Consider the following 16157-nt stretch of genomic DNA (forward strand, 5'->3'; position numbering starts at 1 on the left):
CCCCTAAACGTCCTCGTCGCCAAAAAGATGTTGCATCTTCAAAAAATAAAAATACAATAACTGAGACTTACAATGAAGTATCGTTGCAACTGGTTTACTGAACCTTTCTTTCGGGGCATGTACAGAACACGAGCATCCATTTTTCTACTGCCTCCTACAGGACACACACTTCTTCCTCTTCCTTACAACATAAATGTAACATAGAACCACTACTGCCTCTCATGGCATTACCATTTTAAACAACACACTCACATATTTATATAACCACTAATTTCTTGCGATACCACAGTGGGAGAAACGTTTCGTCACTCATCCAAGTGACTTCTTCAGTCTCAGCTGACTGCAGGTTTCCCCAATCTTATGCAAATGTAATGTTTATAAGATTGGGGGAACCTGGTGTGAATGGCTTTTGTGTCAGAATCATTTCTGAGGTCATACGTTACCACTGATTTAAGCCAAATCTGACTTTACACTAACATTTATGGAGGTTTAAAGAATACAGATGAGGGCTGTAATAGCACTATTTCCGGCTTTTTTTTTTTTTTTTTTTTTTGTAACATTGGCCTGTACAGAGGTACGGGGTGGAAATGAGACGAAAGCTGCTGAGTGAAAATGTTCAAATAAATTCACTTTCGCTTGGCACGCTCCAGCCCTCCTCCTTCCAGCGGTTCTCTTTTCAGCTGCGCGCGCGGCTCGCCCTGCGCTTTACACACAACTTTAGAGACGCAGAGAGCAGAGTGCCACGCAGAGCATCGCTGTGTGAGCATGTCCCAGGTAGAATTATCGTTATTCTAAGATGATCCTGCTGCTCGCTCTGCTTTCTGTTCTCTCTGGAGAACTGGGTCTGTGCCGGAAGGAGGATGAAGGCTTCACCTTTGATGGAGACATCCGCCAATTCGCCATGACGTCCAACATGCTTTACATCGCCACAGAGGAGAGGCTGTACCAGCTGAGCAACGACCTGACTCTGATCAACAGTCTGACCCAGAGAGGAATCTTAAAGATCGGAAACCAGCAGGATGATGTGCAGTTTTACCGGGTTTCTGACACAGCTGAGTGGAACGCAACTTTCAGCATTAACGTGTTGTTGCCTTTCACAAAGAATGACTCTCTGATCAGCTGCGGTGTGACTGACGATGACTGCGGCCACTGCGAGATTCTGGACCTGAAGAACATCTCCAAGCTTCTGCACAGAGAACACATCCAGGTGGGGCCTCTGAAGCGCAGCAGTAGGTCAGTCAGCCTTCTGGTGGATGTGAAGAAGAAAACTCAGGCTGACACTTACATTCTGACCGCGATCCAACAAAACACAGAAAAGCCCGAAAACGACAAGTGTGGTATTAATCGGCAGACTGTCAATCTTCAGGATACAGATGACAAACAGGGTGGAGGTATATTTTCTCTAGCTGATGGAGCTTCAGGCACACCTGGGATTAAAAGTAAAGGTGATGTGGAGTTTGTTGACGCGTTTCAGATCAATTCAACCATCTATCTGTTCTCCAACGCGCTCTCAGCTCAAACAAACGGAGTCCGTCTCATTTGGCTCGAAGGCGAAAAAAGCAAAACTGATACACTCAAGTCTCTGCGGGGCGCGACTCTCAGTGTCTCTGGCGGTGACAGCAGCAGACTCGTGGCCTCCTCGGTCATCCCGGGGGTGCAACCGGTGCTTTGGAGCGGCGTGTTCAGTGTGGATGGAGGAGACACCGACACCCAGCTAATGGTGTTTGACATCAGCCCTGATTACAGCAGTGATGCCGACAGAGATCCAGACTTCTACACCTCTGTGCCATCAGAAGTGACGGTGAGAGCTTTTTAAACTCTGATTTAGTGGTTGTTAATTTAATGGCTCCAGTATCCTCTGGATAAATGTCCCTTTAAAAAAGAATAAAAGAACTAAAATATACATTTTAACTACAACAAAAAGAAAGTTTTGTTCTTTTGTGCGTCTTAATAGAGTTATTTTTGTAATATTATTTCAGCTGCTGGAAAAATCTTGTCGTGTTTGAGCATCATAGACTGAAGAAAGATGAGAGAGCAGTTTAAGACTTTTGTACAATTGGTGATAAAATAATCCATATATTTGTTTCTCCACACATACCATAACAGAAAAAAATGTTATCTATGAACCAGTTTAACTATTAAGCCAACTGTGGGATGTCCTAATGGCCACACTTCATTTCTGAGCCTCATATTTCAAACTAAAATGACAAAATCAAGAAATTCAACTGACTTTGATGACAATGCAGCAACAGACATGCTTCAGTGAGGCTTCAGGACTTTCAGTACTTCTGATGTTCAGTTCTTCAGGTCAGTTAATTCGGATATTTTTCTGGTTCTCAGCCAAAAATCTTCAAATCGAAGGCAGTGATTTTCAGGCAGAGCTACATGACCTCAGTGCTGGCAGTGAGGCAGAGAGGCTGGATGGTTTTCTATATTGGGACAGGAGATGGACAGCTCATTAAGGTTTGTATAAATTATCATACATCAGTTATTATTAACAGAAAGAAATAAAGCTAATGTTCAGTATTTCAGAGGCCATCTAGTAGCAGTAGGGTGTCTATTGAGTAACCTGTTAACTAAACAAATTTAATGCATTAACTGTTTAGGAATTACAGCCATTTTTATACACAGGCCGCCATTTTCACAGTCAGTTGAGGCCTAATTTCGTTATGTCACAACATTTCGCTGGAAGTCAACATATTAGGCCCAAAGAAGAGTCAGTGCAAGTAAACAAGGCTGAACAAGCAAAAGAAAGCAGACAGACAGCAGAGCCTGCAGGAGAAGCCAAATCAACATTCCAGGTCAAGAACATCCAACGAGTCTGAACAAGTACAGAAGACAACCGATGTGGATGTTTGCAGCAGTGTTTCATTAGTTTACAGCTACAGAGCATCTTGGATTACCAAGAGCACCCTTGGAGAAGTAGTTTTGTCGTCCTTTATCAAACTTTGAGCTAAAGAGACACCTTCAGGAATGTATATACGGAAACCATTGTTTGCACTCGGGCACAGGAAGACCAGATTAGACCTGGCTGAAAACATCTCAAAGAATAAATATTTGGACAGAAACAAAGATTTACTGGATGATGGTTAACGGGGGGAGAAAAGTGTAAAAGCTGTATAGTTTTGTTTTAAGTGTAAATTATAACATTAAAAATTTTATTCATTGTGTTTGCAACACTTGTTAACCTCCTAAGGCCCGAACTCTTCCACGACATGCATTTTTAATTTCTCTTTGATATTTGGGCTTATTGGGGCCCGATGAATGTAAAAACAAAGAATTACCAGATTTGTTTAACCTTATTTTTGTTTTTAAGAAAAATAAGAGCCATATATGAGGATATTCATTTAAAATTTTAATAGAACAGTAGCAGTATAATGTCCTCGTAAGTGGATGTGGATGGCCCATGTAGAGCAAAATTGAGTATTTTGGTCTAAATAACCCAAAATATGATGTCCACATATGTGGACGACAGGTCCTAGGAGGTTAATTATATGATTATCAGCTTTATTTTTTTTTACATTCTTCCTAGAGTCCCATTTTTTTCAAAGCAAAGTTGTAACTAGATTGATCACTCACACTGCTTCTGATCTGATATAAACAACCAAACAATACAATCCCCCCCCCTCCCCCCACTGAGTACAGAAACAATAGTACAGTCTCTCCTTCTTGTTGACAGCTGTCTGTGGACAGGAAGTATCACGCTGCCTGTCCCACGGTGCTCTACAGGACCAGTGATGACCGCAAAGTGTTTCCCAAATTACATCTGGATCCAGTGGATCATAAACATGTGTATGTGCCATTTAGAAACCAGGTACTTAAATTATTTACTGATTATCTTATTGTCACATGTACCTGTGCTGCATTTTAAAGTGTTTGTTGTTCTAGGTGAAGCGAGTTCCTGTGTCAAACTGCAGCACGTACACAAATGTGCAGGAGTGTTGGTCTGCACAGGATCCACACTGTGGTTGGTGTGGCTCTAAAAGCAGGTGAGAGAAACAACATCTGCAGCTGACGTCTTCAAACTATTCTGAACTTGGTGATCATTTCTTCTTCTTCTCCTAGCTGCACATTTGAAGATGACTGCACAGATTCAGACTGGCTGTCCATTCCTGATGAGTCCCAACACAAAATGATTTCCCACAAAGTTGAACAGGACACAAACGGACAGGTACAGCTTCACAAACACACTCGGGACTGTGATCATTTGTGGCTTTCAGGTGTTTCTCACTTATGTTCTTCATTTTCAGATTTTACTAAAAATCCACATACACCTGACTGTGGGCCAGGAAGGGCCGTCTAACTTTGCCTGTCAGTTCGCTGCGAGGTCCGGCTCGATTTGTGCTTCGAATAACCCTGCTCCACATTTCCCACAATGCACCTGCATCCTGTCTGATCGTACTCTTCCTGCTGATGGTCAGTGACTTTTCAGAAATAATTCCAGGAATAAAATGCTTCACAACAAAAGTTATTTATTGATTTGTAGTATTTGCCAAAATAAGAAAATTAAATCAGAAATATTAATGGCAGAGCTACTCTGACAGATGAAATATTCTAACTGTTTATTATTATAGTGGTACAGCTCAAACATATATACTACTAATAGTAGAGACTTTGACACTTAAGTTTTTTTACATTTTTTTTTAATTTACAGGTCTGCATGTCACAATAAAATTCAGACTTGGGACATCACAACTGTCAGAACAACTGAGGTTAAACGACTGCTCTAACATGAGTGGACCACCAACTTTCATGTTGTAAGTCCATTAATACCAGAAATGATTCAACGACTCAGACTGTGGACAGACTAAAGTGGTCCTGATGTGATTAACAGAAAGATCAGACAATCAAGTCGCAGTTAGAAATCAAAGAGAACAAAACTTTACTGATGAAAGCTGGAAAAGTTGAATAATTGAATGAAACTGTACAGACAGGATGGACAAGAGACAAGTGGTCTTGTTGTGGGAAGTCTTTATACTGGTTTATTTCAGCAAAGCCATGAGTTTGCTCCCGGCCTGGAGCATACTTGAAAACATATTTTCATTATTAAATGTTCTCGGCAGTAAACTCATACAGCTTCCTCAGTTCAGCTGAGTTTTGTTCAGTAGAACTTCTTGGCTGAACATCTGCTCTCTTCCTGTTATTCATTCAGGATGACGCGGACTGAGTGTTTCTGTTTCTGCATGAAAAGTATGGCAGTCTCTTTTCATTCCCAAAAGTGCACGTAGTTGATTCCTCTCCTTGAATCCTTTCCTCGGCATCTTGGTCCCTCCTACCAGCTGTGGCAGCAGAGGAAATGAGGAAGAGAGATATTTAACAAAATAAGAAATCCTGTCAGTTAAGACATAAATGAATCATAAAGAACTTTAGCGACTGTGGCTGAGGAATAAGAACTGCTTCAGTGCAGATTGGATTGACTGAGCCGACACGCAGTTTTCCTCAGGAAGTGGGTGGAGAGCAGGCAGGTGGGGTGAGCGTGAGTGTTCGGAGGTCCAGGTGGTTATGAGTAGGAAAAACAAAACAGCTTTGTCCTTCTCTCATTCATGCACTCCTTTTTTCCCTGTGGTGCTTTTTTGTGCTCATCTCACTCCTCTGTTTTCTTCTCAGGTGTCGGCAGTGTATCAAAGCTGGTTGTGGATGGAACAAAAACAGCTGTTCCTGGGCTAACCAAGGAAAGACTGATGTACTAGTGACTCGTTTTATGGATTTTCTTACTTCATATCAGTCTGTGTGCTACATTTTTTTAAATTCATCACGTTTTTAACATTCAGCAAGAAACGTGGGCTCAATGGTAGAAAACAACATTTTTAGTAAAGGCCAGACATGCTATGAAAAACATGATTACTGAGCAAATTTCCTACTGATTAACTCATTTTGAGGGTGACATTTTCAAGTATTTATTGCTTCATCAATACAATGATTTCCATGTTTAGTTTATAAAAAATAAAAATGCTTTTATTAGCAGTTTTCCTCTTTTTGAACTAAGATAATGTTAGCCACAACAGGTCCTAGATCAGTTCTGATAGATTACAGTGCTACGCACATGCTAAGTGTTGAATCCCTCCCCCCCTGCAGGACAGAGTTTGCCAAGAGTTGGAGTCTGGGAAGAACTTCTCCGTGAGTCTGATCCTCATTGTTCCTCTGACACCTAATCCACATCCATAATGTCAGCAGAAAGAAATTAAATTATCTATTTTTTTGTTGTTTCACTGTCAGATCCCAGAGATCTCCTCCATCACTCCCAGTGTGGTGTCTTTCTATGGGACAAACCATGCAGTGTTATTAGGTCGTAACCTTGGTGATGTGAAACGAGTGAGGATCCAGACACACGCTGACTGTACTCCAAAAGAGTGAGCCACTGTACACATAACTAAGACGATGTTGGGAAATGACAAATTAAAGAGCAGATTTTAATACAGGGGAACACCACCCATATTACAAACCTACATATTCTATAATTTAACCCTCTCAAGGCAGGCTTTGCCGATTTGCAACAGTTAAAAACTAACAACCTGATTACCCCACATACATATTTTATGAGGTTTTTTTTACTCAGAAGTACCACTGCAGGGCTTGGTTGTGCATTAGCAACAAAAAGTTTAATTTGAGCCTGAGAGGGTTAACTTTGACAGGTCAATTCTAAAATAGTTAACAGTGTGTTTTATAAAATACTAACAAATCCAGAATATGTACAATTCTTATTGTACATATTCTGGATTTGTTAGTTAGAAAATAAGAATTTCACCACCGGCCGTAAACCGCTGTTTATTCTTATAAACAGCGGTTTACGGCCTGTGGTGAAATTCTTATTTTATCAGTCTCCCTTCACACAAAACAACAATAAAATATTACATAAAGAAACAATACAAGGATTCAAAATTAAGGTGCAAAAGAAGAAATTAGTAAAAATAAAACAACAAGTTTTGTCTGTTTTTAGGTTTTCTGCATATCGTGGTGATGTCATTGAGTCTGTGTGTCTTTGCCCAGGTCTTCTGTTTGGGACAACACTGGTATCAGTCTGACGTTCCACATTCCCAGCACAGATCTCAAAGGTGTGGCCAACGTATGCGTTCTCCTCCCAGATGGTAGTTGCCATGGTGATGCTAACATCACTTACCGCTCATCGCCATCCTGTGGCAACATTACTCCAAGCAGCAGCTGGATGAGGTAATATTAGTTTTGCACAAAGCGTTAGCGACAGCTGCTGATGGTGGATCCAGAACTTCCAGCAGCTAATGTCACAGAAAGAGTTTAAACTGAAGCTTTGCATTACTGGATGACTAAAAGGAACTAGTGCTGATAACTGTTTTTGAGGAGGAGGTCACCTCTGACTAAATTCGGTTTAGTTTTTAGACAAATCAAATCAAATAGAACCAAATTAACAACCATATAATATTTGCAACACATTTAATGTGACATATGGAGAGCACTGTCTCTAAGAAATTATCTTCTGAGAAGTGCAATAAAAACCTGATAAATCAAAATGATAATCATCTGCAGTTCATTTTAACAGGGAGTCTTCCTGAGGCAATAAAGGCCGATAGTAAAGGTGGTGTTAATGATCCAAATCTAAAACTACTTTAGTCTTAATTAATTATTACAAATATAACATGTTAGTGGGAAAGAATATAGACAGATGGATATTTTTCTGCTCCATCAAGCAATAAGCTTATCGTTACACCTTTATTGAGCTCTGCTGGTTTTCTGCTATAATGCTGTAGATCTTTCTTCCATTCAGAAGTGATGCAGCATCATTTATATTCTCAAGCAAACTCTTAAAGAACCCCACGGTGATCCTTTCATGCTTTGGCCTTTATAGCTACAAAGCTAAATTTGTTGTTTTAGTCCATCAAACACTTTGGTCTGCATCAGAACATAACAACTAGGTCAGACTCATTATACTCTAGTGTATAGAAATCTCTTAAAGCAGCAATGGGAGCCACTGCAGTACGGTTTTACCATTACATTGAGGTGTCATTATAACAATTCTTTTTCTGTGATCAAGAGTCTTTCAACTCTCTGCTCTGCATAAATGCTGCTCTGTGTTTGGCAGTGGGAAGAGGAAGCTCACACTCATGGGGTGTCACCTGGACCTTGTTGAAGGGGTCGTACACAGCCACGCCGAGCACGACGTCAAGCTTCCCATCAACAGCAGCTATCAGGTCTGCAGACACACACAGTGTAAATGGGATTGTTGTTACACATCAAATATATAGTTTTACATAATATGTCTTTCTCTGGTTGATTTACAGAGGTAAAGATGTCATGGTTCAAACATTCAAATTTTAAAATGTTCAAAATGTTGGCTGATTTCAACAGGAAAGCCGAACACATTCAGACTAGATGTGTTTTTAAATGCCAGCTCAAACAAACGTTTGTTCATCATTTTAAAAGATAATAGGATAAACACTAGTGAACGATGATTACAAAAGCACTCATGTTAAATGAACAAACAAATAAACAATGAACTAACGTTAAAGCAAGCTTCAGTGTTTGAGAAGACAAATTAATCTGCTCCACTACGAGGTTTTCTATTCATTGTGCATGCGTATGAAACGTGTACACACCCGAGTTTTAGTCAACTTAAAAAATGAGATCCCGACAAATAATTTCAAAACTGTTCTCATCTTTAACTCTAACCTGTACAATATAATTTCAAAACCAACTAACCAACTATATTTTAAAAAATATAATTTTTTAAATATATTTAAAAATAATAATAAAACATTCAATTAGTTGGTTGCATACGTGTGCACAAACCTAGTTAGCCCAATGCTTTGTGGAAGTGCCTTTTGATTAATCAGAGGATTGGGTCTCTCAGCATGGCATATCTGACTTGCCCATTCTTACTTGCTCCAAATGTGTAAAATTGTGAGAGCATGTGCACAGGCATTTTCTGGTCATCCCACAGATTTTTTAATGGAAACAATCAGGCCCCATCTTATCTTAAAGACGTAATCGTACCATATTACCCCAATAGAGCACTTTGCGCTCAGACTATTGATTCATTGGGTATTTAAAAGTAGAATGGGAAGCAGAGCCTTCAGCTTTCAGCTCCTTCTCTGTGGAACCAGCTCGAAGTTTGGATTCAGGAGACAGACACCCTCTCTACTTTTAAGATTAGGCTTAAATTTTTCCTTTTTGATGAAGCTTATAGTTAGGGCTGGATGAGGTGACCCTGAATCCTCCTTTAGTTATGCTGTAATAGGCCCAGGCTGCTGGGGGATTCCCATGATTCACTGTGAGTGTTTGCGTTTATATATGTTTATAAACCACTCCGCATTTAATCATTAGTTATTATTAGTCTCATGCCCTCTTCCACAGTGTGTCTGTGTCCTGTCTTCCTTCTCTCACCCCCAACCAGACCAACATGTCAGAGGGCTGCCCCTCCCTGAGCTTGGTTCTGCTAGAATTTTCTCCCTGTTAAAAGGACATTTTGAACGTTCTGTTGAATTTAGGTCTGGACTCTAGCTGGGGCTTCCAAATTTTTAATTTTATTCTAATGAAGACATTCTTTGGCTGATTTGGATGTATGTTTTTCGTCATCATTCTAGCAGACTCCTTAAGGTTTGGAAGGAAGGAAGGAGGGAAGGAAGAGAAACAAAAACAAACTTGAGTCAGACATTTGTTATAGCGGTATGTTGTAGCACAGTTTAATTGTGTGTGTGTGTGTGTGTGTGTGTGTGTGTCATCGTAACTCCTGTGCTAAAGAATTAGTGCTCAACTATACTTAAAACGTCACTTAAGCATCTCATCCAGACATTGACTTTATAACACAGAATGTATTTAAACTCCTTGCAGAGTCTCAGCTATGACACACCTGCAGCTGAAAACACTTTGATGATTTCTAGCAGCACTGTGCTTCTAAAAGCAGCCAATGAAACTTTAGCCTGCTCTTTAAACATCACCTACCATCCAGAGCCTGAGTTTACCAGCTTCACAGCCATAAGGACAGGAAACAATGTCCGCATCACCTTGAAGGTAACATTGTTTCTTTTGCTTTTTTTTATCACATGTACAAACAGGAGTTCATTAAAGGTCAAACTTTGTTTCTGTTGTTTTAGAAAAAGTCAGACAAACTGGAGATGTCAAAAGACGAGTTATCAGTGTGGGGCGTTCAAGACACACAGGAATACGGCTGTATCCTGGAGGCCAAAGAAACCAGTAAAGAGACAGACTCCTTCAGCTGTGAGGTTAAAGGGCTACCCAACACACGAATCCAAAAGTTAAAGGTAAATCTTTCTTTTAAGCTATAGGCAACACTTTCATAGAGATACATTTGTTGTGACAGTAGGTCCAACATTATAGCAATCGTGTTACCATACAAAGTGCACAAAATATATTTCTGATATTATTTTTAATGACTGTTTTCTAAAATAATGCTATAAATACTTTATTGAACTTCAATACACAATCAACATAAAACAAAACAAAACTGATCAAATGAGTCTGTGGTGAGAATAGCAAAAGTTTTGAGTAGAAGCTTTAAACTTGTATCAAGTCCAAAAACATAAAATATCTTTTTTTAAACAGTTATGTTCAAATTGTGATATTTCCTTCAGAATAGTTCTGCTGCTCTGGTGAGACTTCACCCTGTGAAATGCTTTTTTGTATTTTCTAGATAAAGTATGGTGACAAGACAATAAGCCTCAGTGATTCATCATCACACCATGTCTCTCCAATACTGCTTTCCCTGCTGATAATTGGACATATTGCCAGTAAGTTGTGTTGACATATTGGCTTTTTCTATAAACCCTGAACAAATTTCAATAGATTATGTGGTACAATTTCCGGAGACTTTTTCTACTCCATCTTGACAGCGTTCTAGTTTTTCTGCTCAGGTTAAATTGGTTACTGTTTGGCTTTTTGTATTGGTGGCTGTCTGTCTATGGTGGAAGAGATGCCCAGGGAGATGAATGGATTTTGACCAATGATGCCCCTCTCTGTGTTCAAGTGTTTTCATGTTATGTCTGTTTGATTAATAAATCACTTTGATGAATAAATCTTCCTTGTTTAACAATGTGCCATGGTGTGTTCTCCCTCTGTTTATGACTTCTTGATGTCTTTTATTAGTAAAAATTATAAAAAAAAATATACAACAAATATAATAATATACACCAGAATCTCATTATAGCTTTGGTGTATGCTTGTGCACAACATCCCACAAATAACTCAAATTTCAAGAGAATTTTGTGGGAAGACATAATTAAATACCAATCAAATATATATATATATATATATATATATATATATATATATACATACACGAGTACAGCATTCTTTATTTCTAATAAATATCCCAAAAATGAGCTACTGTACCTTAAACACATGTGAAGTTGGAAGAAGCTTAAACACTTTGAATTCATGTGCCAGGTCACCAAGGAGTTATTTTTTCCTTCCCATATTTCGGTTAATCTTTAACCTCACAATTCAGGCATAACTTCAGGCCGTTGCCCTTGTGATAGTATAAATATGCATTTTAGTTGTTTCATGTAATTTCTTTTTCATATATTTTGGAAGCGGGCATTGATGTAAATTCCTTCCACAATGCAAATAAAGGCTTCTCCCTAGTGTTTAATTATTTTGCATAGTGTATAGTGTGTTGTTATTTTATAAAATCACTTTTGAAGTTTTTTTTTATTATAGCTGGAACTGTGAATTTAAAATAAATACATATGTTTGTCAGAAGCAAGCATATGTCAGAAGGCACACCATCTGAAAAGAACTTCCCAACACTGACACTAGATGTCGCTGTTGCTGTTCTCCAGTTAAAACGTGTAGGAAGTTTTTATATTACATTTTTAAAAGTTGGCTGAGATTTCTTCTGCTCATGTTAATCAGTGGACACATCATTTGTTCAATGGAAAGATCATCACATTAGATCCAGACACAACACATGTCAAAATTCTGCCTGTGCTAACGTCTCAGCTCCTCTAAGTGTGTCCTTAGCTGAGAGTTTCCATTACATTCCTAAACTCAGGACTGAATGGCTTTTGTGTCCGAATTATTTCTCAGTTCATATATTTCCTTTGATTTAGGTCAAATCTGGCTTTACACTAACACCAAATCGCCTCTTATTATGTCCGCAGTTCAATTTCCTTATTTGTTAAAGGGGAAAGTAAAATACATCAAACTCAGTTTCACTGTTTGTTTTTATTTGACATTCACTGACAGACAGATGTTAATAAGTACAGCATCAAACAGATTGTAACAAATATGATATCGATTAGTGAACTGCTTCATGATTTTTGATTGAATAGTACCCATACTACATGGCATGGACTGGGAATTCAGTTGAGAAATGATTGTAACTGAAATGCTTCCATCCACTCTGGATTCGGATTCTTGTTGAGATGGATATCATTGTATGACTTGCAAAGTTGTTATAGTTAACTAAAGCTAAACTAAAAACTAAAATGTGATAATAAAAAAAACAAAAAAACAAACAAAAACAAAACAAAAACATTTTAGTTAACTAAAACAAAACGACCAAACTGAAAACTAACTGAAACAATCTTATGATGCTAGAAAACTAACAAACTAAAATGAACATATGAAAATATGCACTTAGTGTTTGTTAGTTTGGTACATTTGTATCTGAACTTGCTTTATGAGGCTTTGATGCACATATTTTTTGAGATTTCTACAACAACTATTTCAACAGTGTGTGCTTTTATTGTAATACTGTACTGATTTTGCTGATTGTTGCCTCTAACATAAGACCTCCATACAATAATAACTAAAAAATTACCAAAACTAAGACTGAAACTAAAACTAAACATGTTTTGAACAGTAAGAACTAAACCGTAGTGAGCAAACTTCACCTTTGATGGAGACATCCTCCAATTTGCTGTGACCTCCAACATGCTTTACATCGCCACAGAGGAGAGGCTGTACCAGCTGAGCCACGACCTGACTCTGATCAACAGTCTGACCCAGAGAGGAATCTTAAAGACCGGAAACCAGCAGGATGATGTGCAGTTTTACCAGGTTTCTGACACAGCTGAGTGGAACGCAACATTCAGCATCAACGTGATGTTGCCTTTCACAAAGAATGACTCTCTGATCAGCTGCGGTGTGACTGACGATGACTGTGGTCACTGCGAGATTCTGGACCTAAAGAACATCTCCAAGCTTCTGCACAGAGAACACATCCAGGTGGGGCCTCTGAAAAGCAGCAGCAGGTCAGTCAGTTTTCTGGTGGATGTGAAGAAGAAAACTCAGGCTGACACTTACATTCTGACCGCGATCCAACAAAACAAAGAACAGTATGAAAACAACAAGTGTGGTATTAATCGGCAGACTGTCAATCTTCAGGATACAGATGACAAACAGAGTGGAGGTATATTTTCTCTAACTGATGGAGCTTCAGGCACACCTGGGATTAAAAGTAAAGGTGATGTGGAGTTTGTTGACGGGTTTCAGATCAATTCAACCATCTATCTGTTCTCCAACGTGCTCTCAGCTCCGGAGTCCGTCTCATTTGGCTCGAAGGCGAAAAAAGCAAAACTGATACACTCAAGTCTCGGCGCGACTCTCAGTGTCTCCGACAGTCAAAGCAGCAGACTCGTGGCCTCCTCGGTCATCCCGGGGAAGCAGCCGGTGCTTTGGAGCGGCGTGTTCAGTGTGGATGGAGGAGACACCAACACCCAGCTGATGGTGTTTGACATCAGCCCTGATTACAGCAGTGATGCCAACAGAGATCCAGACTTCTACACCTCTGTGCCATCAGAAGTGACGGTGAGAGCTTTTTAAACTCTGATTTAATGGTTGTACTGTTGATATTGTTCCCACCTGCTGCTCCAGTATCTTCTCTGGTCAGTGATGCAAATAAAACTTTAATATGAGGGGCCGTACAAGCCAAAATTCATTATTTCACTCTCACACACATACATTCTTCTATCAAAAGATAACATCAATAAACTTGGGTCAGTTTGATGATAACGCAGCAAGATGCTTCAATAAGGCTTTAAGTAGTAGTAGTGTTCAGTTCTTCTGGTTTCTCATGTTTTGTTTGCATCAGCCGAAGATCCTGAATCCAAAGGCAGTCCTCTTCAGGCAAAGCTACATGACCTCAGTGCTGGCAGTGAGGCAGAATGCCTGGATGGTTTTCTATATTTGGACAGAAGATGGGCTGCTCATTAAGGTTTGTATCAACTAATATACATCAGGTACTTGTCATAGAAAACATGTTTGTGTTTACTTTTTCAAAGTCTATTTTCTGCTTTTAATTTCTGCTATAATAATGTGAGTGAGCAACAATTTCCCTGTTTCTCACTCACGTTATTGAAGAACATTGCTGTTTTGTCTGCATTTTACAATATGTATTTTTCTACTACATTTCATTTATAATACTAGCTTCAATGTGTGTGTGTGTGTGTGTGTCTCTCTCTCTCTCCCCCTCCCTATCTATATATATATCTATCTATCTATCTATCTATCTATCTATCTATCTATCTATCTATCTATCTATCTATCTATCTATCTATCTATCTATCTATCTATCTATCTATCTATCTATCTATCTATATATATATATATATATATATATATATATATATAAAAAAACACCCAGCACGCCCCTGCGGGCGGTTTATCCTTCAAGCTCGGGTCCTCTACCAGAGGCCTGGGAGCTTGAGGGTCCTGCGCAGTATCTTAGCTGTTCCCAGGACTGCACTCTTCTGGACAGAGATCTCCGATGTTATTCCCGGGATCTGCTGAAGCCACTCACCTAGCTTGGGAGTCACCGCACCTAGTGCTCCGATTACCACGGGGACCACCGTTACCTTCACCCTCCACATCCTCTCGAGCTCTTCTCTGAGCCCTTGGTATTTCTCCAGCTTCTCGTGTTCCTTCTTCCTGATATTGCTGTCATTCGGAACCGCTACATCGATCACTACGGCCGTCTTCTTCTGTTTGTCTACCACCACTATGTCCGGTTGGTTAGCCACCACCATTTTGTCCGTCTGTATCTGGAAGTCCCACAGGATCTTAGCTCGGTCATTCTCCACCACCCTTGGGGGCATCTCCCATTTTGACCTCGGGACTTCCAGGTTATACTCGGCACAGATGTTCCTGTACACTATGCCGGCCACTTGGTTATGGCGTTCCATGTATGCCTTGCCTGCTAGCATCTTGCACCCTGCTGTTATGGGTTGGATTGTCTCTGGGGCATCTTTACACAGCCTGCACCTGGGGTCTTGCCTGGTGTGATAGACCCCAGCCTCTATGGATCTTGTACTCAGAGCTTGTTCTTGTGCTGCCATGATTAGTGCCTCTGTGCTATCTTTCAGTCCAGCTTTGTCCAGCCACTGGTAGGATTTCTGGATATCAGCCACCTCCTCTATCTGCCGGTGGTACATACCGTGCAGGGGCCTGTCCTTCCATGATGGTTCCTCGTCTCCCTCCTCTTTCTTGGGTTTCTGCTGCCTGAGGTATTCACTGAGCATGCTGTCAGTTGGGGCCATCTTCGTGATGTATTCTTGGATGATCGTGGTCTCATCCTGGACTGTGGTGCTGACACTCACCAGTCCCCGACCCCCTTCCTTCCGCTTAGCGTACAGCCTCAGGGTGCTGGACTTGGGGTGAAACCCTCCATGCATGGTAAGGAGCTTTCTTGTCTTTATGTCAGTGGCTTCTATCTCCTCCTTTGGCCAGCCTATTACCCCAGCAGGGTACCTGATCACGGGCAGGGCGTACGTGTTGATGGCCCGGATCTTGTTCTTACCGTTCAACTGACTCCTCAGGACTTGCCTGACCCTCTGCAGGTACTTGGTGGTTGCAGCTTTCCTAGCGGCCTCTTCATGGTTTCCATTCGCCTGCGGGATCCCCAGGTACTTGTAACTGTCCTCTATGTCTGCAATGTTGCCTTCTGGTAGTTCAATCCCCTCAGTTCTGACTACCTTCCCTCTCTCTTACCATCCGACTACACTTCTCCAGCCCGAACGACATTCCAATGTCATTGCTGTATAGCCTGGTAGTGTGGATCAGTGAATCGATGTCTCGTTCACTCTTGGCATACAGCTTGATGTCATCCATGTGCAGGAGGTGGCTGACAACTGCTCCGTTCCGTAGTCGGTATCCGTAGCCAGTCTTGTTAATGATCTCACTGAGGGGGTTCAGGCCTATGCAGAACAGCAGTGGGGACAGAGCATCTC

At 40.4% G+C, this 16157-nt stretch overlaps 1 protein-coding gene and 1 pseudogene across 2 annotated transcripts; both read left to right on the forward strand.

Moving 5' to 3' along the window:
* The first annotated feature begins 600 nt into the window (after positions 1–600).
* Positions 601–10956, forward strand: LOC102788408 (plexin-C1-like). Of its 2 annotated transcripts, XM_087831203.1 has the most exons (15): positions 602–1801; positions 2341–2463; positions 3680–3814; positions 3889–3989; positions 4066–4171; positions 4251–4416; positions 4655–4757; positions 5608–5683; positions 6076–6117; positions 6217–6350; positions 6988–7167; positions 8054–8162; positions 9802–9981; positions 10065–10232; positions 10622–10956. In XM_087831203.1, exons 1-15 carry the CDS (start codon positions 797–799, stop codon positions 10730–10732), a joined length of 2739 nt encoding a protein of 912 aa, XP_087687329.1. In that variant the 5' UTR covers positions 602–796; the 3' UTR covers positions 10733–10956. The 2 variants fall into 2 exon arrangements, with proteins under 2 accessions (XP_035771381.2, XP_087687329.1); XM_035915488.2 differs by lacking the exon at positions 2341–2463 and having other exon boundaries at positions 601–1801.
* A 63-nt stretch (positions 10957–11019) lies between these two features.
* LOC118455731 (uncharacterized) lies at positions 11020–14161 on the forward strand (annotated as a pseudogene).
* The last annotated feature ends 1996 nt before the right edge of the window (positions 14162–16157 follow it).

The sequence above is a fragment of the Neolamprologus brichardi genome, chromosome 17 (genome assembly GCF_056152115.1).
Source record: "Neolamprologus brichardi isolate AB-2024 chromosome 17, ASM5615211v1, whole genome shotgun sequence".
NCBI classification, from domain to species: domain Eukaryota; kingdom Metazoa; phylum Chordata; class Actinopteri; order Cichliformes; family Cichlidae; genus Neolamprologus; species Neolamprologus brichardi.

Bases quoted from the DNA above. Each gene is read 5' to 3' on its own strand.
- LOC102788408 (XM_087831203.1), top strand. From the start codon at position 797: ATGATCCTGCTGCTCGCTCTGCTTTCTGTTCTCTCTGGAGAACTGGGT. The intron at 1,802-2,340 runs GTGAGAGCTTTT...TCTGGTTCTCAG, and splicing joins CTGTGCCATCAGAAGTGACG to CCAAAAATCTTCAAATCGAA. The intron at 9,982-10,064 runs GTAACATTGTTT...CTGTTGTTTTAG, and splicing joins ATGTCCGCATCACCTTGAAG to AAAAAGTCAGACAAACTGGA.